The sequence below is a fragment of the Columba livia genome, chromosome 8 (genome assembly GCF_036013475.1).
Source record: "Columba livia isolate bColLiv1 breed racing homer chromosome 8, bColLiv1.pat.W.v2, whole genome shotgun sequence".
NCBI lineage: Eukaryota > Metazoa > Chordata > Aves > Columbiformes > Columbidae > Columba > Columba livia.
This window is the reverse complement of record NC_088609.1, coordinates 5,958,403-5,983,117: the sequence shown is the minus strand read 5'-3', so window position 1 is coordinate 5,983,117 and position 24,715 is coordinate 5,958,403. Positions and strand designations below refer to the sequence as shown.

Sequence of the window (24,715 nt, the reverse complement as noted above, 5' to 3'; positions counted from 1 at the left end):
CCAGAGGCACCTTCCAGCAGTGCCTGTGGGGAGGAAAAGGGGAATGAAACAGCTCAGAGCCATCACACCCATTTCTGGAGGGCCAGCCTGCAAACCCGGTGCACAAGTGACCTCCCCCAGCAGCCTGGGTGACAGGACAGGAAGGAACATGAGCCCCAGCCCGGTGACCTTCCCTGTGCTTCCAGCTCCCTGCACATCTGCAACAGAACCGACCTTCAAATTCCCCAGTTTTCCATTTCATTTACAACCCTGTGTTTTGATTAAATACTTTTGTAATCCACAGAAGTGCTTCACATTCAAAACACTTGGAATACTTGCCTTTTAATACTTGCATGAAAAAAATTAAATACGATGGTAACTATCAATAAGAACTGCCACTATCCAGGGCATATTAAAAAACCACAGTCTTCTGCACTCAGTGGGTTTTTTTTCAGGAAGGCATCATATTCTTTCTGGCAGAATAATAGTAGCTGCAGAAGTCAACTGAGTGCATTTATGCTATACTTCTGATTTTTGGTAACAAAAGTTAACTTGTAAGGCATGAAGTTAATCCAATGCAAGAGAATAGATAGTAGAGCCCATAAAATGACATCAGGCTCATCAGGAATATTTCCTTTTCATTTGGAAGCTATAGATCTGTATTCTTCAGAAGCGTTTGTAGTTTAAAACTCATCTCTTCTGGAACTGCAGCGGGGAGATGGTGTCTGAAGAGAGCGACTAGCCAAATGACCTCATGAATTTAGGATTTATAAAGTTTTAGTTCATTTTTACGGAGAAAGCAGAAAGACTCCAATGCAGATTTAATTGATCTTGTTCAGGACCCACCACACCACTCTGTATTGCATTAATATAACAAGCAGTTCCTATGAATTACATACAGCTCTTTTTAAGTTGGATAAAAATGCAGAGTTGGCTATTTCCACACTACTAATGTCATTCTTGTCACTCAGCCATCCTCATTTGTTCACACTATCCTTCATTGTAAACCCTTATTTTATCAGAAAATACTCTTAATAGCTCTATTGACTCCTAAACCCCCACTTCCTTTACTCCTTTGCTTTTCTGAATCCTGAAAACAGCCTCTACCCGCCCACAAGGTTTAACACAGGATCCTAATTTAGTCTGGCTGATCATCTCCGATCATTCAGTATTGCCCACTCCTTATCTACTGTACGCACCATCTTTTCGTGCTGTCCAATAATACATCACACTCAGATTTCTTTCAAGCTTTCAGGGTCCTTTATCCTCTCACTTCTATTTTCATTGTCAAATTTCACCATCTTCATCTGAATTTCCACACCTCTCCCATTAATTTTTCTATTGTAACAGGTCTCTTTTCTTCCTTAGAGTTAAGGCAGCTGAGAGAACACAGAGATAAAGCTTTACCCTCTTAAGTTTGTTATTTATTCTCTTTTGCTGCCCTTTCTTCCCTCTACAACTTCATACTTATAAGAATTTCTTCTTATTAAAGGCCAATAACTAAACACCAAACACATTTCGATAGGCTTCTTTCTGGTTTAAGTCCACCATTTATGGATCAGTACCCACTATGCTGTTGACAACATCCCTGCTCAACGCTCAGCTGGCAGAAATGGAGTATCTAAACCATTAAGAAATCTGTTGCTGCAGTAAGTAAAAGACACAAAGCAACCATCACTGCATTCCTGAAGTCACCTGAGAGGGTTCTAGAGCCAAGCGGCAGCTCAGGCGCAGAAACTTCTTATTTTACCTGTCATGAACTACCCATTTCAGGATGTCTGCTCAACATCCCGTGTTGACTCTGTGTGCAATTCATGGCTTGGAACAAGAGCCAGTGACCAGACACTTGGGACCACATAAAGCCTCAGCAAAAAAATCTTCAACTCAGTTACAATGAGTTTAAAGACTATTTTCTGGTTTTAAACAGAATTGCTCCCACTGACTGTTAACCTCCTAACATTATTCTGATTCAAGAAGAAACTCAAATAGAGTTATTTAGTATTCTCCTGAAATACTATAGCTTGAAAAAATTAAAATATTAGAGCCAAAGAAAAGTTATCATTCCATGTATGGCTTAGGCAAGCGCTGCTGCTGAAAGAAGCCAACCTATTCCTCCCTTTCCCCGTTCCTCCTTCCTAGGATCACATTGTCCTTGCGAATGCTTCTGCTGGAACGCAATTTTCTCCAGTCCTCAGGCTCACACATGCAGCCAGATGCTTCACCCTGCACTGGAACGGCGCTACAGGACAAATCCTCTGAGCAGCTTTGTCTCTTTTGAGTACTGCAGTATACAAACTATCGCTTCTGTACCTCTTCTCACTTATTCATAATGCTCCAAAAAGAAGAAAGATCAGTTCAACCAGTTGTGCTCTGCACCTTGTTACAAGGTTCTACTCAAAATTAAATATTAATAGTGTACTTTTCTGCTTATTGATAAAAATTGATTCTTAAATCTCTTTTGTTTGAAACCTTTCCAGAAACTATAAGAATTTCCTCATTATGCTTCTGAATATTTTTAAATTATATTCTGCATTTAATAGAAAACTTCTTATCAAGGAGTATACATTCTAGGTTTTGACAAGAAATCGTTAATATTCATTATATTTTTAAAATTATTACCTCCAAAGAAGGGACCTTAGATGACTGGGTTGCCAGAAATACCTATTACAATAATTAAAAAAACAGTGAGGTTGATCTGAAAGCTCTCTAAGTAGCTACTGCACAACCTTTGCAAAGATCTTTATTTTTTAATATATCTGCTCAGATGAAAAGTAAAGCTAAAATGAGAAAATAACACTAGAAGCTAAGAATGTTATTTAGGGAACATATTATCTCAATTTTCTATATGTAGTTGCTGCACATTTGAAACGGACTATGCCTAACACCAATATAGTGATTATTTTAAATCATTATTGGCAAGGGGGAACCATGTTTGGCCTTTCATTAAAACACAAAGAACAAGAATACTGAAAAACATGCCTGCTTGTGAACGTCTTTCTTACGCAGTGATGACACCAGCGATGGCGCTGAGCTGTGCACACACAGACACGCAGCAGCCAGGTCAGGTGCAAATGAGGCCGGCGCGCTCAGACACACGAGCGGCAAGGCCCAGCGCTCCGGAAGGACGTTAACTGACATTCTGTGGGCATGTAGCATGTGTATGAGGATGTAGGGGAAAAAAGAGAACAGATAATAATCCCCAGTATCTGCAATGGGAACACCAGCCTCTGGCCTATGAAATAGTAAAGTCCTTATAATGCCCATCTGCCCCAGTCGGGTTGCACAGGGAATTAAAACAAGGTCTAAATGGCCAGGTAGCTACCACCCTTAGCATTAAGGAAAAGCAAAAGCCTTCTTCCAAGGCTAAGACAAGATATTGTAAACTCAGGCTTTTTTTCCCCCCCATCATCATAATTAGTACCCTGAAAAGAAAAAGAAAGACAAAGAATGAAGAGATTTATTTAGAACAACTGCAAATGACTCATTTAACCTGCAGATCCACTAGGATAGATAACTTCTAGGCAGATAACTCTAAATGCAGTTTCCATGAGAACAGACTCACATCATGGTATTTTTAATGTCTTCTCTTAGGAAGTCATCTACATTTAAAATATTGAAAGTAGCCTTAGAAAGCTAAACCAAAGTTAAACTTTGGTTCATACCTCCATGGAATACTTGTACTCCATGACGAAATAAAGCCATTCTATAATAGTACCAAGAGGACAATATCCACATTATTACTAATTGCGCTACATTCATCAAATTCTGGAACAATGCTTTACTCTTCCCAGTAAGAAGCAATATTTAAAAAAAAACCAAAAGTATTCAAGTAATTACTTAAACCCCCTCCTATCAAACAAGCCCCAGAAAACATTCCACTTACACAACCCAAACATCTGGGAGGGAGAAGAACATCCACAGACGTTGAGCGACGCTACGCTGAACCACAAGACCCAAAGGTCAACTCTGAAATAATTCTTGCTACAAACAGTAGAGCAATCCCAAATACCAATTAAATATAAAAGCTGCTTTAGAGAAAACAGCATTTTTACAAAGGAGGGAATGACGGTGACAGTCAACGTCCATCCTGCTCCCTCCCAGGAATCAGGAAGAGGTTTTCAGTTCAAAAAGCACTTGGGGGTAGGTTTGGTGAGCCCGGTGTCACCTGGGCTGCGTGGGGTTTTTTGTTTGTAACTGGAATAACCACGTAACCATACCTGTCTGCTCCTGACTCTGTCAATCATTGTGTTCTGATTCACATTGCACTAACCAATATACAAATACTTACCTAGAAGTAAGAATCAAGAAGGAATTTTTCTGCTGTAGTGAGACGTTTTACAGTATTGACAGAAAAGTACCAGAAATCTGAAGAATAACTTTGTGAAACTATCAGAAGCTCTGGTAGGTCATATATCCAAATCCAAAATGGCACATAGAAAGCCTATTTTGAAGGCTGTGGCCTAACCCTCAGAGTACAGAAACAAAAGAATACCAGGGACCTTCAAAAAAACAACCAAAATAAAGCCAAACAAGAACCTCCAGTGGGAAAGGCACTGAGGTACTGTCAGCTTTGGAACAGGTGGGCAAATCTGCTGCGTCCATGAACAGCCACAATCCCCAACTGAACCAGGAAATACTTTGATAAGTCCTAGATATAAATGAGGGAAAATGAATTGCATGCTAAGCGGACAGTTTGGGGGTGGAGGAATTCCCTATACAAGTCTGGCGGGTTTTTTGTTTTTCTTTACCAACAGGCATTGAAAGGCTGTCATTTCAGTGCTGTCCTACAGCAGCACATTCAAGGGAAATGGCTTCTCATCAGAACGCCCCTCTGGAAAAGCTTTTCTATCTTGTAGGTAGAGCCTGAGTGCATCAGTAACACATTTTGAAGCACGCAGAAAAACAGACATGCGCTGCCTGCTGCTGCTACTGGAAGAACTCCAAATAATGGCTTGGTAAAAATGTCATTACTCAAGAACTACGGCTAGTAGAAAATTATGTGCGATCTTTTTGTGCAAAACAGCTGCATTTCTAATAGACAGAAACAGGAAGAATTAAATTAGTAAATTAAGAGCAGAAATATATCAGTGCTATCTATGGGAACTATAATGCTCATTTATTCTTACCTTCTTCTGCCTCATCCTCCTGGGATGACATGGGCCCTCCTCCACTTGTTGGGCTGACCAGTTCTTCCTCTCTTGCAGATTCTCTTTGTAGACTGACAACTTCATAAATTGCATCCCCAGCACTTGTGTGGCTTTTTCCTTCAGACTAAAACAAAATATGTCTCTGTATTAGGTCCCCACTGTTGATAAATACAGTTCTAATAGGATGCCAAACCCAAGCCCAAGTGCATACACACAAATCTCCCATCGAAGCTGAACAATAGTTTGGACAAGACCCCTGCAGATTCTTTTGCAATGGCACATGTAAACTGGCAGTAACTGACAGCTCTGTTTCTCCTTCAGTTTTATAGGTAAAAAATGTAAATAAAACTGCATTCTTTCCAAAGCTGTCTCTTAACCACCATTTTAAGTATTGTTGAGGATGATGATAAGAAAAGCTTTCCAAGTTAAACAGCTATAGTGAGATGAGGTCAAAGAGAAACCACATTAAAAGAGGAAAAATACTGAAGTAACCAACATCACAGAAACAGGAATCAAACGCCTGGGGAGGGAGGGGGAGTCTAAGGGTAAGAGTTCTTAGTAGGTAAAGACAAGACTAAAGAAGGAAAAACCTCTCATGCTTTTTGAAAGCCTTTAATAGTGAAAAATTCCTTGTAGTGTTTTAGTCACAAAAAAACCCTCAAAAAACATAAAAATGTATCTTTCATCTGGTGATTACAATTTGTAATATACTCCGTTCAAAGGAGAAATGTGTTGGCTGCACCTAGCTGTAAAACCTGTGTTTGTAGCCTAAGTTTTATTGATTTTTTACTTTTATATGTATGTATGTGTTTGTGTCTGCGTGTGTGCATGTGTACAAATTATGAACATCTGTCAACCCAACAGTTCCACTAATTTGGAAATTTGAGTGTGGTGTCTGTAACTATATCTATACCTATATCTATACAGAGAGAGATATAAGGTCGGAATATCTTCAGGGGAAATAATTTTGTTTTGAGGAAGCAGTTTTTATTCCAAATCTGTCTCTTTAGGAATTTGATGACTTCCAAGGCAAACCACCTGAAATGCTGGGGGCCAGGGGGAAACTGTTTGGTTTTTTTTTACTTCAGACTGGAAAATTCGGAGTTCAACCTAAGATTTTCACATTCAATGGACTTTCACATGAAAAAGAAGTCAGTTATTTATACTTTAAGCACTGGATACAAGATTGCAAATTTTAAAATAAAAGTATTAGTTTCTCTTTCAAGTTACAGTTCTGAACACAATTATTATTCAGCAACATGCAGTGATTAATCTATTTGTAAAGAATTGTATAAAACTACAAATTAATGATTGTATTAAATGAACCAGACCAAAATGTTATGCTATTTTGTTCTCTGTGCATCATGCCTAATGAGTTTAAATAAGGTAACTTTTTGAACATATTAAAACCATCAAATTAACCATGAAAGTGAACACCATTTCAGTTAGAGAACGTTCAATTTGTTTAAAAAACAAAATTATGATAAAGTTGGAAGACTCCACGACACCTTCGCTGGAGATGCACGTGAACTGCTGACCAGCACTTGCAACTTCAACACACTGGTGAAGTTACGCAGATGGGTAGCTCAAATAGGGACTGCTTGGACTGACACAATATACATTATCTTACACTTAGAAAACTTAGATTAATCATTCAGCTCCGCTTCCTTTAAAGCCAATACTCCTTGGAAGCAGTGGCTCCAATTACCAGCCAATTTTGCTGATTAAATTTCTCATGAAGTCAGCTTTATGAACTTTGGGGTGTAGCGTAAATATCACGCATTTTGTAACGTTTAGCAGGACAATATTAGAGCCGTTATCCCTGGTTTATTCTCACAGAACACCACTATCAAGTAATTACAAAGTAATTGATTAAATCAAGTATTGATGCCACTAATATTATTATCCATCACTATCTATAGCTTTTATTTTTGAGGGAGTAAGGCATGAGATACTATGGATTTTATTGTATGTTACAAGAATTATGGGTCTTCAGCTCCTTGCACATGCTCTGGTTAACTGCAAATAACACTAATAATTTGATTTTTTTCTGAAGCATGAATTTACCATCTACAGAAATCCACCTTTACAAGGATCATGTTCTAACAATGAAAATGTGTATGGGTAACGCAGTGAGATAGATAGATAGATAGATAGATAGACAGACAGACGACGGACAGAACAATCCTAAATCATACAGCAACTGCATTTATGTCCTTCCTCATATCTGACTGCACCTCAGTAACGTTTTTCCATGGAGGAAGCGTGCCCTGAGGTGCAGTGTGTTTCAGAGGTACTGGCAGGAACAGCTACTGCAGTTCAAAGTGTCCAGCTGGTAACTGGCTAAATAAAGACTTGCTACAGGTCACCCAGAGAGATCCTGTCATCCAGAATCAGGACCTAATCTTCCAGAAAGACTACAAGGACTAAAAGCATTCCTTTCACAAGAATTTGCCAAACGGCTCCTCAGAATTTTAGAGCAGGAAGAAATCCATGTGTTTCTTCAGGGAGGGGAGGCAAGTGTACGTTTGTCACATTATAAGGGGTGAGAAAGAAAAAAAGAAAGTATCTATATTACTCATTTAGAAATGGTACAGTTGTAAGTGATTTTAAAGGATTATTGATTATAGATAAGTATCGAAAACCAGAGAATGTAGTATTTTTCAAAAGTATTTTCTTTACATTTAAAATGTAGATATTCTCAACAATTGCACGTATCAGTAAATTTTCTCAGATATTCTGAAGTTCTGAGTTGCTATGCTAATCTCTAGAAGAAATATAGAAGCAGCATTGCATGAGATTTATTTACTCACTAGGTGTTAAGCACAGTGGCACTTTTGCCATGTAATATCAGCATAGCTTGTTTTTCCACACCTATTACTGCACCTCATGGGAAGATGACAACTCAGATATTCACATTAGGCTCAGCAAAATTAAATCACTGCTCTCTGGTTTCATTAGACAAAGATGATGGCCCACTACTCCAATGCAAATGGTCCAGTTAGCCTCTGCTGTTCACTTTTTGAACCAAAACCACAAGAGAAGCCTTTGGACAAAGCAGGTCACCAGTCGCTGCAGGAGGATGCAGTTGCCCATCACCCTACAATGGTCACGGGCAGACATACACACTCGACGTACCTCACCCAAAACCAAAGCAGAACAGAATTTAGCATTCTACTTCATATAGGTAACTACTCAACAAACATTATCAGATGAGATGGATATGTCATCTCTCAGTGCTTGAGGAAGAAATAAATGCACATTAATCACACAAGCAGAGGACCGGGAACACTAACGTAAACAGAATACACAACTATGCACTAAGCTTCCTCTTAACCACTTCCCTGCTTTGTAGAATCGAGCAGTGTTTGCATAACTTGACTAACAGCCAAACTCCAAGAGACTGATAAACTGAAATACTTCAGAGAAAAGGGTTTGCTAAAAGTGGTTATTTCTTTACTGCTACTTTCACATCTCATAAGGTTACAATCACAAGCAAGAAATCACACAAACAATGCTAATTTAATAAATCATTGTAACAAGCCATTAGCCTCCCATTTCATAAAGCCCGGAGGCACTGAAGGACAAGAACGTTGTTCATTTTACACCCTCATCGGCAACCACAAGGGTGTGAAATGGCAACTTCTCCATGCAGCAGAACTTCTCCAGGTAATCTTTTTCCAAACTTCTCTTTTTGAAAACAGGGAGAAAACTACCTTCTCAGATACTATGAAAAAACAATACTAATAGCCTAACTCTTTCAAACCTTTGCATTAGGTTCTTTTGCCTTCAATGGATTACATTCTTATAGCCACTTACATTTCACATTTTGAACCTCAGTAGCCAGGGTTTCCCTTTGTTACAAATAAGCTGATTTTACAGTAAACAACTAGAGAGTCATTTCCCAATTTCATGAGTCAAATGGACCTGCTCTAGATGCCTGCACACAGGTCTGACTGTATGAAAATACAGACAATTCAATAGGTAGGTTCTAAATTGTTTAAGCCCACAAAGCTAATGATTTATGACTTATTACTTACTATAATACAGTTTACAAAGGCATTGAACATTTATACATGCTACTTAACCATTTTGCATTTAAGCATCTCAGAAACAGTCAAAAGAAACAAACTACTGAGGTGCAGGTGCCATGCTAACTTTTATAAAGGCCAAATTAAGACAGATAAAACAAATGCTCCCAGCATCAACATTTCTTAAAAAAAAAAAACAAAAAACCATGCATTACCTGTTTTAACTTCATATAAAAAGTTTCTGTGAAGGTTTTTCTGCTGAAGTACCAGAAGCGTTCATTGGCAGGATACACACGCACAACAGTCTCCAGCAAAAACCGGACTGGCTCTACTATTTCAGTAACAACCATGTCCACTGCCACGGTCATGAATACACGCTTATCTAAAACACAAAGATCAGTCACACACAGAAAAATTAGTCACAGTTCGAATTTCTCAAACCAGTAAATGACAGAAATAAACTGGTGTTCAAATTGAAAGCCTTTTCTATATAACTGATTCTATTGAACTGGTTTTATTTATCTACACCCTACATGCCTGCTGCATAGAATGAGAGTACACATTGTGTACCATGTACCATGTGTACCATGCCATTCCGATAACTTTTTAAAACAATGCGTCTCTGTTTTAAAGACAGGAGCAAAACATCATGCAAAGATAATAGCGTTAAGATATACAATCCCCATTAGACAAAAGGAACATGCAAAGGATAAGGTCACATTTAAAAGTGTAAAATTACTGCTGAGTAAATACATATCTGCCTAGCAAATCAGTGTCAAGGATCTCCTACAGCATTGTTGGTCCTAAATCTTCTCATAAGACTAAGAAATACTTCACATCAATTTTTATGTCTGTGCTCATACTCTGTCAGTGAAAAGGACTCAAAACATTTTACCCCTCCCTGTCCCACTCTCTGAGTCAGTCCTCATAGCAGCAAAACGTATTTTGAAAGCAAAGCGTGGATCAGTAATCTTAATCTGGAATAGCTCCATCTTCCTGATACTGAAGCAGAACTCCAACCTTTTCAAGTAGAGGAGAATGCAGAACAACTGACCAGAGGATGAGACTGAAACAGTTCAAGTGTATCTTGCAGGTTTACAGTGCAAGAAAAGTTGTGCTGTTTCTGGAAACACCCATCACAGAGAGAGGTAGTAACCATCGTGTTGCATCACAACCGATACCTTTCTTTCAGGATGCACAGACTTTCACAATGACATTACAGAGTCAGACATTACAGATCCCCACATTTCCTTGTCTTATCAGACCAGAGAGGCAAGCAGGCATTTAAAAAAAAAAATCCCACACGACAAAACCAAACCACAGCACACAAAGTCACATTGTAAAACAGAAACTGTGTCAAGCTGCACAGCAAGAGTTTTGTCTGTATGTTACTAGAAATAACGTGGTTTGCAAGTCCATCAGCAAGAGCAGTGACGCTGGCTGTACATACTTGAATACGCCTTTAAACAACTGCCATGAGCTCTGCCTTGGGATAGGAATGAAACTCCACATGGTGTTCAAACCTTTTACACCACATCAGAGAATATAAGTTCTAGCCATAAGAAACTGTGCTGTAGAATCAAGCATTTCAGTGCACCACTCCCAGCTGCCCCAAGATGAAGGGTAACGCTCTTTGTAATCAATTCACCTCAGAAATAAAAGTAAGAGAATAGCAATGCTTACTGTTTATACTGCTTTTCTGAGTACGGGAGATGGAAAACAGCTTAGGACAAAAAAAGTCCCGAAAACCAGGGAGCAGGTATTTAAGCCCCAAATAATTTAACATCTCCAAATCAGCAACACACAGTTCTGTGAACAAAGATTCGCATTTCTATGTTGTGCATGTTTATACAGAGAAGTTCCTAGCCATGGACTCTTGGAACATAATGGTATACGTACTGAGACATATGCACCACAATTCCCAGGAGAGCATACATACACCAAACACAGGTCGGGCAATAAAAAATCACTAATTAGATTAGATTACCTTTAGGAGTTTCCTCATTAAGTACTACAAACATGGGTGCATTAGGATTCCACAATCCAGTAATTACATAAGCCTTCCCATCAGAACTCTTTCCCATGGATTCCTAAGAACAAAAAACATACAGGATTCTATTGGAGTCATGGTTTGAGATCAGAGATTGAGCATGGGGAGGGGAAATAGTTGTAGGGACCTCAGGGTAAGACTGTGTTCACTCTAGAGAACACAATCTAAACAAAGAATGTGAAATAATGGATTGAGAAAGGTTATAGGGAAGTGGCAAAGAGCAAAGAAACATTAGAACAGGAGAAACATTATATAAGAAACTGAACACAAGTGAGTTTGTCAATGTGGTTTTTCAATGCTTATTATAAGCATGAAAGCATGGTGGGATGTCTGCCACTCTACTCCCTGAGCAGCTGAGATGGTTGTAAGGAGAGGATGAGTTACAAGAAGCTTCAGAAAATTAAACTAGTCCCACAGGATACACAGAAATGATCCAGGCGAAAAAACAAAACAAACCAAAACCAACTGAGTGACTGAGTTCTTCAGATGTAAATAGGGAGAAGGAGGATTGAAAGAAAAACACAAATTTGTATGTATATGCTATAGCCAAGAAATGAACTAATAAGCCATTATATACAGTCATTAAATGTACTTGGAATGTAAATTGAATTATAGGTGGAGTAAAGACAGGAATTCAAATATACAGTCCATGCAGTAAAAGGTATTGGACAGAGCCATAGAAGCAAATTCATTATGCTCCATAACTCAGTATAATTTATTCCATTTTATAATCAAATAATAAAAATGGAAAATTGGAACTAGTGTCAGCAAATAAAACCAGAAAAAAATGAGGTGGTAGATACAAACAGGCAAATAAGAGAGCCTGACAAGAGAACTAAATACTGACAGCTAGAATCATCAACATGAGTAAAGAAACAGAATAGGCAAATCTGGGATAACTACATAGCCACAAAATATCTGACTGGTTTAACTCCAGCACTTCTTGACTTGAAAATGGTTGTATTCTTATCCACAGCAAAGAAGAACATTTTTATTATCAAAAAAGGTATATTATTTTGTAGTTCTCTTAGAAGCAACTCATAGGAAATTAAGATTGCAGAAGACAAGTTAATACTCGAAACTCAGCAAGAATTTAAATTCAAGTGAAGGTAATTGAGGCAAAATTTTCAGTGCCTGGCTAAAAAAAAGACTACTTCCCCAATGCTCAAATATAAAACCAATGATTTGCTCTAAGTTTTTAGGCAACATGATTAACACAATACAGAAAGCTTAGTTATTTTAACAACCAGCTGCCAGTTAACCTAACCTGTGCTTTAACAATTGAACAAAAACCAGATGCCACAGGTTTTGACAGTAATGGAAACGTTTTGTCCATTGTATGTGACAAGTTTGTTTCTAGTTTGAAGATATAAACCCCAAGATTTAAGAAACAAAAAACAAACAAAACCAGACAGATGAGAGGTTTGTTTTGTATATTTAAATCACCTTTATCTTACTAAACTTGTTATTAAAGCTAAGTATTACCATGTCTAGTAAATGCATGTCACTGTTCTTCACATTTCGTCCAGGGCTTAATAGCATCCCAAAGCATCTGTGAAAGTTAATAAAAAAAAATACAGATATTAGCTTTTCAAAATACAAAAGTGTTTTCTTGAACATAATGGCACAGCCACCTACTGCTTCTAATTTAGAGAAAACCTTTCTTAGCAATTTTTTGCTAGTTTTATGGCAACGTTCAGGAAACATCACAATATATATTATAGAAATGACAACGAAATTATTTTCCAGAATGAAAATGACAGAAATTACTGTCTGACCTGTGAACAATCAATTATTCTTAAAGATAACTTAGAATATTGAGTTTAAAGATACCAGTAATTCCTATATATTAATGACGGAGACTGGCAAGAAGAAATTCACTCTCTCCCAATACGTTTTAAAAAATTTTTTCATACAATCATACAAAAAAATTTGGCAACCTGTTTCAATGCTCAACTCCCTTTGTATTTGCAAGAACTGGCCTAATTTCACAGAGGAACTTCCAGTGAAGTAACTTGTGTCTATTGACTCTCATCTGACCACTCTGCACCTCCCAGAAGAGCCCGGCTCTAACTCCTCCACCCCTTCCCCCAGGTCTCCGACTGCACCAGGAAGAGCCGCATGCTCCCACCCTCTCCAAGTCCGAACAAAAGCAGTTCTGGCATCTGGGCAACCCACTTAATCCAAATGAAAACTGAGATTTTTCAGCAGACATAAATTGTAGGAGATTCTTTGAACATTCACATGTTAGCAATGAAGACAGAACAGTTTCCCAGCTTTCAGGCAAGCACACTATCATGAATAGAGATATCATTACCATTATGCTATTAACTGTAAAAATCTTCAGATATGCAATTATGACACCATCTAGCAAGTTTGCTCCTATTGTGTTTGGGTATATGATTTTCATTTTCCACCTCATTACACTTACACAATAATTTACATCCAAAATTGTATTTTTCCTTCTCCATCTCTTTCACTACTGAAATCTCAAAAATCAAAGTGGTAAATAAAACAGCAGACCACAAATTTCATTTATCTATATAGCATAATGCAGTGCCATGTAAAGCAAGCAAGGTAGCTAAGATGCCAGGATATACATTTAACCACACAAGCAGGTGTTTCTGTGAGACTAGAGATCAGGCAGAATGTTACAGTAGACTGACTTACTGCTTTTTGTTCCTGGGATAGAAATAGCTCTGAGAGGGCTATAATATATAACAGCAGAGGGCTCACCAGCTTCTGGTAGATCTGCTAAAGGAAACTGTAAGGCTAATGTTCAGAGGCAGGTAAAGGATCTGTGCTTTTCGGAGACAACAGCTCACAGATCCTCGCTCTTGCTGCGCCTCTCTCAGCTGTACACAAAATTTGGGGGAAGTTTGTTTCCAAGAGTGGGAGTTGGGAACGAGTAACCCCTGCCTCTCTCAGACAGACACCCAGGATCACTGGCAGCATCCTGCTGCTACAAGAGTCAGGGCTTCTCTTCCCACCAAGCTTAAAACGCAAAATGAGTTCAGATGAGTTCAGGACCCTCACTTGCAGAGGAGCCGGATATTACACAAATAGATCTCAACACAATCAGCCTCTGATTTGAGGAGGCTGAACCACACACCCAGGATTCAGAATGTGGGCCTAGACTGTGGGCCTCAGTCTTGCCACTTCTGACGTGCAAAAAAAGAACTGAAATTATTCTTCACTGATACATATTTCCATTTACATAAATATCAATGCTACCCACAGATACGGCTGATGGTTTTAAGTTAACATGAGAACATGATCTTTACGTTTCCCGTGGTACTGAGCAACCAACCAATATTCTGTACAGCAGTTCTAAGGACTCCAGTCCAGACTTCAGCCTAACCTACCCCTATACAACTTGGTATTAACTCTCCACTATGACTGGCAGCACACTACATTGAAACACCACTGTACTGAGAACAGCGTCAATCCTCTCATTCCTCAGAATTAAAAGCTATTTCACTCTTCAGAACAATTTCTTAAAGCCCCCAATCACTGAACAGAATTTCCTTTCTGAATCCTGTAAACCACTGTGACTTGATATCGCACATTGCAGGATGAAGCCCGGGTTTCTTTGCAGGATACCAGGTTCACTCTCCTGAGACCATGAAGAAAGATTCTTGAACTCTTTATATCAGAGACAAAATTTCTTCAGCAACAACATTTTTTGCATTATAATTTCCACTTAGAAATACTTTTGAAGATGCATTAAATTGCTTAGAAGCTCACTGTCTGAAGTAACCTGAACTGATCTTTTATATTGGTTTTAAATTTTAATGCTCTGCAGGGTAAGTATATAAAATGACTTACACACACTTGTATGTCATGTCAATTAAGTAACTTATTAGCAATGCTTGTGGTGATAAAAATAATATCCTAATTGAATATCCTAAACAACATAAAAATAAAAGCTAATTTCTAAGAAAGGTAGCTTCACCTGTAGGGAGAAGGGGGAAGGAAAACAAAACAAAAATAAATCAATCCAATGCTATTCAGAAATGTTCAGAAGAGTTCATCATTCATTAACTGAATTCTAAAGCTAAAATTATTGAAATTAAAAATTCACTGAAAATAGGACTTTTTTAAAGCCATAGAGTACTAAAGCACAGTTTTATAGTAAAAAAGAATGATGGTAAAAAATTGTGCTGTATGTTCCCTAAGATTTTTATTTCATTTTTGAAATAAGAGCTTCAAAGCAAGTCAAGAGAACACTCAAAGGTTTTGGGAGGGTTGTTGGTTTTCTTCTTCATTCTCCTGTTATATTTAATTCTCTTTCTGTTAAAATTGAATTCTCCTATTGTTAGTCTTTTATAAGACTGCCATCTGGTGGCTTTTGCTATTTTTAAAAAAATCAAGCTACTGAGAAAGAATTTCCTCATTTAAATTAATACAATACCTACTACTACTGTAGTTACAAGACTCTACTGCTAATGTACACACTAACTGATGGTCTTCACATGCACGGTCCACTTCTTGTGCAAATACTTTGCACAAAAGGTCAGGTTATATTGTCCAAAAGGGATCGCCCCTCATCTAATTGCCAGGAAATGCAACAGGAGTCACCAGCCATTCCTGAGCTCTTCACCATCACTCAGGGATGAACATTCGCATCCTCTCACTTCACAGCTACAAAGGAATCTCACTCGTCTTGAAGCCTCCACCAGCAGATCGCTCCTTCTGACCAGCAGATTGAGTCCCAACTTGTTCCAGCACAACTGATGTGACAGATTCACGTGCTCCAAGGTGTAACACAGCTCAGACACGCTCACCTCGTTACTTTTGCTAAACAGTGAGATGCTGGTAACGCAGAATTGCAATAAATGTGTGGTTTTGGAATGCTTCAAAACAACAGAAAGCAAAATCCAAAGCATTCAGGGGCCCAGGAGGGTTGGACATGCTTCAAGCAGGAGGTTTTGAGTGCACAGGAACAGGCTATACCAGTGTGCTGAAAGGCTAGCCGGCGGGGAAGACAACCGGCTTGGCTAAACAGGGAGATTCTGAATGAAATCAGAAATAAAAAGAGACTTTACCGACTGTGGAAAAAAGGGCTGGCTACTTATGAAGAATTTATGGAACTAGCTAGATCATGCAGAAAAAAAATCAGGGAAACAAAAGTGCAATTTGAAGTTAATTTGGCCAATTCTGTCAGGGATAATAGAAAGTCCTTCTTCAAATATGTTAATAACAAAAGGAGGGGCAAGGAAAACCTCCATTCTCTGTTGGACTTTGAGGGAAATAGAGTTAACAAAGATGAGGAGAAAGCTGAGGTACTTAATACCTACTTTGCCTCAGTTTTTACCAGTAGGACAGGTGGCCCTCAGGACAACTCATCTCTGGAGGTGGTTGACAGAGATAGGAAGCCAAACAGGCCCCTTGTATTCCAGGATGAAATAGTTCGTGATTTACTGAGCCATCTGGATCCTCACAAGTCTATGGGACCAGATGGGATCCATCCTAGGGTGATGAGGGAGCTAGCAGAATAACTTGCCAAGCCGCTCTCCATCATCTTCCAACAGTCCTGGCTCAGTGGGGAGGTCCCATATGATTGGAAATTGGCCAATGTTACCCCAGTCCACAAAAGGGGCTGCAGAGCTGACCCTGGCAACTACAGGCCTGTCAGCCTGACCTCGGTGCCTGGCAGGGTTATGGAGCAGACCATCCTGTATGGAATCACACAGCACCTTCAGGATGGACAAGGGATCAGACCCAGCCAGCATGGGTTTAGGAGGGGCAGGTCCTGTCTGACCAACCTGATCTCCTTTTATGATCAGGTGACCCAGCTGGTGGATGAGGGGAAAGCCGTGGATGTGGTCTATCTGGACTTCAGCAAGGTCTTTGACACTGTCTCCCATAATATACTCTTGCAAAAGCTGGTAGCCCATGGCTTGGACAAGTGTACTCTACGCTGGGTTAAGAACTGGCTGGAGGGCCGGGCGCAGAGAGTGCTGGTGAATGGGGCTGCATCCAGCTGGCGGCCAGTCACTAGTGGTGTTCCCCAGGGGTCAGTGTTGGGTCCAGTCCTGTTTAACATCTTTATTGATGATTTAGATGAGGGGATTGAGACCATCATCAGCAAATTTGCTGATGACACCAAGATGGGAGGGAGTGTCAACCTGCTGGAAGGCAGGAGGGCTCTGCAGAGGGATCTGGATAGACTGGAAAAATGGGCTGATTCCAATGGGATGAAGTTCAATAAGGCCAAGTGCCGGGTGCTGCACTTTGGTCACAACAACCCCCTGCAGCGCTACAGGCTGGGCGCAGAGTGACTGGAGAGCAGTCAGACAGAAAGGGACCTGGGGGTACTAATGTACAGGAAGCTCAACATGAGCCACCAGTGTGCCCAGGTAGCCAAGAAAGCCAACGGTATCCTGTCCTGTATCAAAAACAGCGTGGTCAGCAGGACAAGGGAAGTGATCCTTCCTCTGCACTCTGCATTGGTGAGGCCACACCTGAGTATTGTGTTCAGTTCTGGGCCCCTCAGTTCAGGAAAGACATTGAAGTGCTGGAGCGGGTCCAGAGAAGAGCAACACGACTGGTGAAGGGACTTGAACATAAGACCTATGGGGAGAGGCTGAGGGAGCTGGGCTTGTTTAGTCTGGAGAAGAGGAGGCTTAGAGGTGACCTCATCACTCTCTATAACTACCTGAAGGGAAGTTATAGCCAGGTGGGGATTGGTCTCTTCTCCCAGGCAGTCAGCAACAGGACAAGGGGGCATGGGCTTAAACTCTGCCAGGGGAAATTTAGGCTGGATATTAGAAAGAAATTCTTTGCAGAGAGAGTGGTCAGGCATTGGAATGGCTGCCCAGGGAGGTGCTGGACTCGCCGTCCCTGGAGGTTTTTAAACTGAGATTGGACATGGCACTTAGTGCCATGATCTAGTAAATGGACTGGAGTTGGACCAAGGGTTGGACTCGATGATCTCTGAGGTCTTTTCCAACCCAGTCAATTCTGTGATTCTGTGATTTGAATGTCATGAGTATCCTAACACCACATTCAGAAAGGCAATTAAAAGGCAAAAAAACAATGTTTGAATATTACAGCCTCTGGTTCTTGTTTTCACCCACCATTCAACCAACCAACCAACCAACCCACCCACACAAAAATACTTCAAAAAAAATTTAAAACTGAATTGCGCACCTATGAATTAATTATATTGTGCAATAACACCTTCTGTGTAATTGTGGTATTTCTTCTGTCACATAACTTGCAAAGCCAAGAAAAGTACATTAAATACTGGTCTTTCAAAAACTTAACCTGCATTATTTTAATGAGTCTTACCTTTCAATGGCCAGCTCTTTGTTCGAGAGTTGCTGAACTGTAATCACCACTTTCTTCTCAATTCCCTGTTTAAGCTTGAAATATAATTTATCTCTATCCTTTGGCACAGGGCTAAAAGAATAAAGAAACAAGTCTCTTATCCCAGTGTAGAACATTAACTATTAAATACAGAAAGGACAGTACCAGCCCACTTAAACTGTGAGTGGCTCAACTCATTTGAGAGACTTTATCTTCCTTTATTCCCAAGTAAAAAACCGGCACCGAAGAACACCAGGCTCACACTTAGTATGCCAACTGTCTGAAGGCTTTATCAGATAAACGAATCCAAAAATGCAAGGGTTATTTTGGGTTTTAAAATGATGGAAAATATGCCATATACTGGCTATGAAGCAAAAAATAAATAGGACATTTTCACATAATTAAATCTTATTTTCAGCTCTCTCTTCCATTTCAAAATATCTTGTAGTTAACTGTCAGGCAAAGAACACTATGCCCCCCTGTCCCCTGCAATGCTTAGAGAAGTTTGCACTTTCTAAATCTTCGATACCTTCAGAATTTATTACCTTATTAAAAAAAAAAAAAAAATCAAAAAGGGGAAACTACTAGACTGTATTAACTCAAGAAAAGTGGTTTGACTACAGTTCTTAGCAGACTTCCTACTATTTTTTCCATTTACACAGGCCTACCTTGAGCATCCCTACCAGAAATCACATTTAAAAGAAATTAAGTTGAAAAAGGTATCTTGATTTTTAATCTTTTTACAGAAAATAAAATTGTAAAAGCAAAGTAACAGCTTCCTTTTTATAACAAGTCTACTTATGAGAAGATGCCAAATTAATTTTACTGCAACAAACCAGCTGTGCATTCTGCTATATGCTAAATGCTTTTTTCAAAGAGATTTCTACTTTTCCCTTTCCATACAGATTACCTAAAATTTCCTTTTCCGTCATCTTCTTTGACTTCTAAGGAAACACTGAAAGTGTACACATCACTATCTGGAGTAGGAAGAACAAAGTCCTTAACCTGGTCAGATGCTTGTTTGGAAGAACGTTTGAATGCTGTTGAGAAACTGTATAAAATTCGGCTGACCTGCAGAAAAGCAAAAGAATTATTAGTTTTATCAAAAATAAAAGAGTATTTTTAATCAGGTATTGTTATGTGGTTTTGAAGGCCATAAAATTACTGTCACTTGCCTCTTGTACTGAACACAAAGCACACCACATCTAACACACAACTTTCAGATCAGGTGTTTAATAACCAAGCAAATTCAGTAACAACATCTCCTGTTTCATGTCACATTCACGGCTCATGCAATGCTCAGTAAATTGATATATATTACAAGATTAGGAATTAAAGGACCTGAATAATGTACTTTTCAGATTGTGTATTTAACAACACAACTTACAGCTTGTTCTTGCAGATGTCAAAAAAACAAGGAGACTTCTTTTTAGACCTCTATTTTTCCATCCTAGAAAATCTTTTCCCCCCCGACTATCACTTAGTTCTTTCTAAAATATCCAGGGCAGAGTACTGTAAAATGATTCTTTGTAGCTCTCAAGGTCTAGACTGCAACTTCAGTCTGAAACCTACCCAAAAGAGGCCTGACAAACAGAATACTTTTCTTAAACTTAAGCTTTCTAAATCTTCCCATTATGGTGAACTTTGAAATTTTATGGAAGTACTGAAAGAAAAAAATAATCTATATTAATGTTCATGTATGACTAGATGCACATTCTGTGAAACTTATTATATTTTCAAGGCACTATATACCATTTCCAGGTCTGGAATAACTTCATAAAATACCACTTGTATTCTTTCTGTCAGTCACTGTACAACACTTAGTACTTACTGCCTCTTTAATCTCACAGGAGAAAACATGAATCTGGAACTCTTCTGTTCCACAGCTGCTTTCTGTAAATGCAAAACAGTCACTCTCTGAAGTCCCATTTTGTCCACGCACACAGAACAAGACCTTATAGATCGGAAAAGAGGCTATCTCCACATTGCTTGATTGATCTATTATTCTGTCAAGGAGAAGAACAGGTAAGATCAAAGAAAAAGGTCAGTAAAACAGGCCCATCTAAAAGGCTTTTCTGCAATTAGATAAACAAATATCTAAACTGTAATTACTACTAAACTCAAGTACACAAGGTGGGCAGTAGGATCAGAAATGTCAGGCCTGCCAAATTTAAGATATAAGTATTTCTGGTTGTAACACTGGCTTAATTTATTTTATATTCCACAATATAGACAAATATAGTACCTCTGTATCAAGCAATAACAATGACCATCATTGCTCTGCAATCATTCATGAAAAAATGCAAGAGTAGCAATGTAGAAACCACAGCAACCATGAAAATGCAATTTGCATGCAAGGATCAAACAAAATTCAACAGTATACAAAAATTTAAGTATCTGTTTAAGACAACATTAAGAAAACCTCTTTTATTCAGAACCTACAGGACAGTAATGCTTGTCTCTGTGTTCAGGTGAATATTAATCACAGATCTGAAGGCTCATGCAAGGTTTTAAATTCCTCTCAAACTCAGAACCCAAAGAATATTTCAGAAACTGTAAAGAACGACAACAGGGGTGGCGGTCTCAGAATGGACTACTAGACAGTGAGTTGTAAAGAATAACAGTTAGAACCACATAATTCTGCTCTGTCTTTTCAGTACTTGTCCATATGCACATTCACATCAAGGGGGAATAAATGTTACCTGGAACAGAATCGCAAGTCTGTAACAATAAAATTAAAGGACTAATCTGCTAAAGGCAAGAAAAGCCCAGAGAGGATCCAGCACACTGTAATGGTGGTGGGACACGTTAAATGGAACGCCACATGACACCTGTTCATACCTGGAATGGAAACACTCCTCAGGGCTGACACTGGTGACACTTGAACTTTGATGGAGTGTATTTTGTCACACATGGATTCACCTTTAGAGCTCTGTGCAGAGTCTCAGGCAGTCCTTCACTTACCTATGTCCTCTGCAATTAAAGATCCCACAGTTTCACTTGCAAACAACATTCCTGAATGGCCACAATGGCTACAAAAATAGGTACAGCACACCTAACATCTCCTGTCTATGTGAGAGTTGCCATCATAAAAGTATGCAGTGTAATTTCCTAATTCAAACAAAATACTGCTGTAATGTCAAACAAAATCTTAAATTGCATTCAAAGAGAAAAATGGAAGAAAATAACATCTGTGGTTGAAGGTCCTTCTGTCTTTCTGTGCAAAATGATAGTCAACACGCAGGGGCAAGTAAATGTTCTCTAGTATCTAGAAACTACTTTCCCGTGCAAGTAAAAAAGTCAGAAACCACCTTTTATCTGCCTGTGCAAGTAACAAAAGCAACTTTGTGTGTTACCTTACGGAGCCTTCTGGAATGTTTGGAACATAAAGCGTTACAGGTAAGGGGGCTTGACTCGAGGATTTCATGTTTGCCATGGCATGTAGAGCTTCCAGTTCATTTCGAGGGGCAGACACCTTTGTGCAACCTAAATAAGTCAGTTTGTTAAACAACACACTGTCCTCTTCCCGGGGTTCACTGGGAGATGATGGCCTTGGTGCAGAGATTTCTGAAAATGAAAAAAAACCACTTCTTTAACCATTTGCTTTTGCTTTTACACATTGTTTTCTTAGAGAGTTCCATAGTAAAATCTACTACTTTTTCTGAGAATGGACACAGGAGTCACAAGTCCAGCTCCAATAGTAAGAAATCCCATTTGACAGCTTAATATTAACATTAAGTCTGTTCTATTCTAAGGCGCGTTACATACTATGGCATAGGGAAAAAATGCCTTCCAAGTCTTTTTAGCAGTGCTAGAACACCATTTTTCTTTAAGCTACGCTCCCAGATGGTGTTTTATTTAGTTGATACTTCCTTCAAATTCTACTCATACTTTGCATAAAGATGCATCTAAATCTCTTCTCTCCCATGTCTTTGCAGCTTCTGTAGAATTATTAGATGTGGGATAGCTATGTTACCTGCATGAAACCATCAGGGAGCTGGAGAAAAGAAAGAGAATCTCTGTCACCCTACTCAGCAGAAGAGAAACGTTCTTTCTCCACTCACATTACTGTGGACGGGGCGATCTTGAGGGAGCCTTTGGGAGTTTTGCTGTTATTGTTTTTTTCTAGCAGGTTTTTTAAAGGCGTTTCAACATTTGAAAAACAAGAAGAGAGGTACAAGAAAGATTCATTAAGTATGGAATCAGCGTAATCGAGGTTGGAGAAGACCTCTAGAGGTCATCTAGCTCTAACTCTGCCCAAAGACAGATCAGGTTAGACTACAGCTAGTTTCAAAACTGGATCAGGTTACTCAGGGCCCTCTCCAGCTGAGTTTTGGTATCTCCAAAGACAAACATTTCAAACCTCTCTGAGCAATCTGCTCTGTTGTTTCTATTTCTTATTACTATAGCTAATATTTCCATAATACTTAAATCAGAAAGGTAGTAAAATTGAATTATTCCTATTGTGAGGCAAGGAGAAGAATGTATCTACAAGTATTTCTTTGTTCATTCATGCTAAGGGCTGTGTTCTGTTTGAAGCACATCAAACTGGGAGGCAGTAAGGCATGTTTTTCAAAAATACAGTATACACATAATTAAGAGAAGGGTGTTTCCATTATGACTAAACTATCTATCTTTTTCTACCACAAAAACTTTATTTTTTTCCACCTCCCAAACAGATGCTATGGGAACTATTTGACACAATGCCACAGAAGCGCTCTCTATACTACCGAGGGAAAAAGAACTGTAATTCAAGGCCCACAGAGATGGCCACAGCCTTGTATTCGTAAGAGATACATATAGAAAAACAAGCTACAATATATTTTACATAAAATATATACAATATAGTTTACATAAAATAAACAAAATACAGTTTACATAAGAAGCTTTCAGTCCTTCCTTTTTCACCAATCATTCCTAGCAAGTACCAAATCTAAAGTTGTCCTTACTGACACCTGGTGACAGAATCAAAGCTGAAAAGCCTCTCAGTTTGCTCAGGGTCTATTTCATTTGCAGGCAGCACAGTCAGTGAAACTGCACTGAAACTTCTCATACGCCATCAGCTGATTCTCCACCTCAACTCCAGTCCATTCAGCAAGTTACATGATACTGAGCCCTAACTCATCTAGGGCTGGACACAAGATGAAAATTATCTGGATCAAAACAGAGCAGCAGAGGGTATCAATCTGGTGAGAATTCATTCCAGCCTACAACCCTCAACTTATCATAAAAGGAGAGGAGGCCCCAGGGAATTTTCCAGTATGGTTTTGCCATGAAGCTCCCAAGGGCTTTGTATTCAATTTTAAGGTTAACTTGAAACTGCAGGAAGAAACAAACTGCCATATATGATTGAGGGGGTAGCACTTTAACAATACCTGTAGTAGAAGGGTCTAAAACGAGGTGCAGAGATGGCTGATTTGTTTGGCCTGCTGACCCATCTCCTGCCTCGCTGGAACCTTCTCGGAGAGCAGGGGAATTGTTCTGGTCTTTTTCCGAATCCCTCAGTATCTCTTCCATTGCCTTCTCCAGCTGATCATCTCCATTTGAAAATACCTGTAAGCAGGAGGAGATGACATTTTTTTAAAGGTACTTGTAGTTTCACTTTCACTATTATTTTCCAAACATATAGTCTTACTCATTGCAAAAGTTAAGAAACTTTACTGAACAAGACAACACATCAAGAATCAACAAAATTAAATCAAACATAATCCATTGTCCCATCCCATTACATATAATGCACATATCCTCACTGCTAATCCAATAACCATCCACCTAAAAACTGCAGGCCTCTCTTAAAAACACAGGTTTGTGTGTTTAGATTCTCCATTCAGAACAAAGATCAACAGACTTTGTTATAGATTAGTCTTAAAGAAAATTTTCCTTTCTTAGTCATATCGAATCCAATTGTTCCCCACACAGGAGGGGTGCAAGTTGAAGGAAGTGGCAAGAACAGGGTGAGACCCATTCCCCAGGGAAAGAAAAACACAGCCTTTGACAAGTACTAGCTTTGCAGATCAAACAAAAGCCATGGCCCATGTTAAACTGCATCATGGATTCTACCTCCAGGTCTCTTGCCTCTTTCCAAACATAACTAGTGTTTAACACAGATGGAAATCATTGGTTGTAAATAACTGCCAAATGGTTTTGCAAAGACAGATTAAGTACTTACTGTCATTTCAAGGGGAACAAATTCC

The 24,715-nt window shown here is 39.1% G+C and overlaps 1 protein-coding gene across 19 annotated transcripts in view; it reads right to left on the bottom strand.

The window, feature by feature from the left end:
* The window catches only part of RABGAP1L (RAB GTPase activating protein 1 like), a 245,480-nt gene that overhangs the window by 186,871 nt on the left and 33,894 nt on the right, over positions 1–24,715 (bottom strand). For all 19 annotated transcript variants that reach the window (XM_065070826.1, XM_065070831.1, XM_065070830.1 and 16 more), the window contains 9 exons: positions 23,897–24,074; positions 21,878–22,088; positions 20,353–20,527; positions 19,432–19,592; positions 18,504–18,614; positions 12,693–12,759; positions 11,145–11,247; positions 9,373–9,539; positions 5,106–5,250 (listed from right to left, as the gene is read on the bottom strand). In XM_065070826.1, the coding sequence (XP_064926898.1) occupies positions 5,106–5,250; positions 9,373–9,539; positions 11,145–11,247; positions 12,693–12,759; positions 18,504–18,614; positions 19,432–19,592; positions 20,353–20,527; positions 21,878–22,088; positions 23,897–24,074 (1,318 nt within the window). The remainder of the gene's footprint in view (positions 1–5,105; positions 5,251–9,372; positions 9,540–11,144; positions 11,248–12,692; positions 12,760–18,503; positions 18,615–19,431; positions 19,593–20,352; positions 20,528–21,877; positions 22,089–23,896; positions 24,075–24,715) is intronic.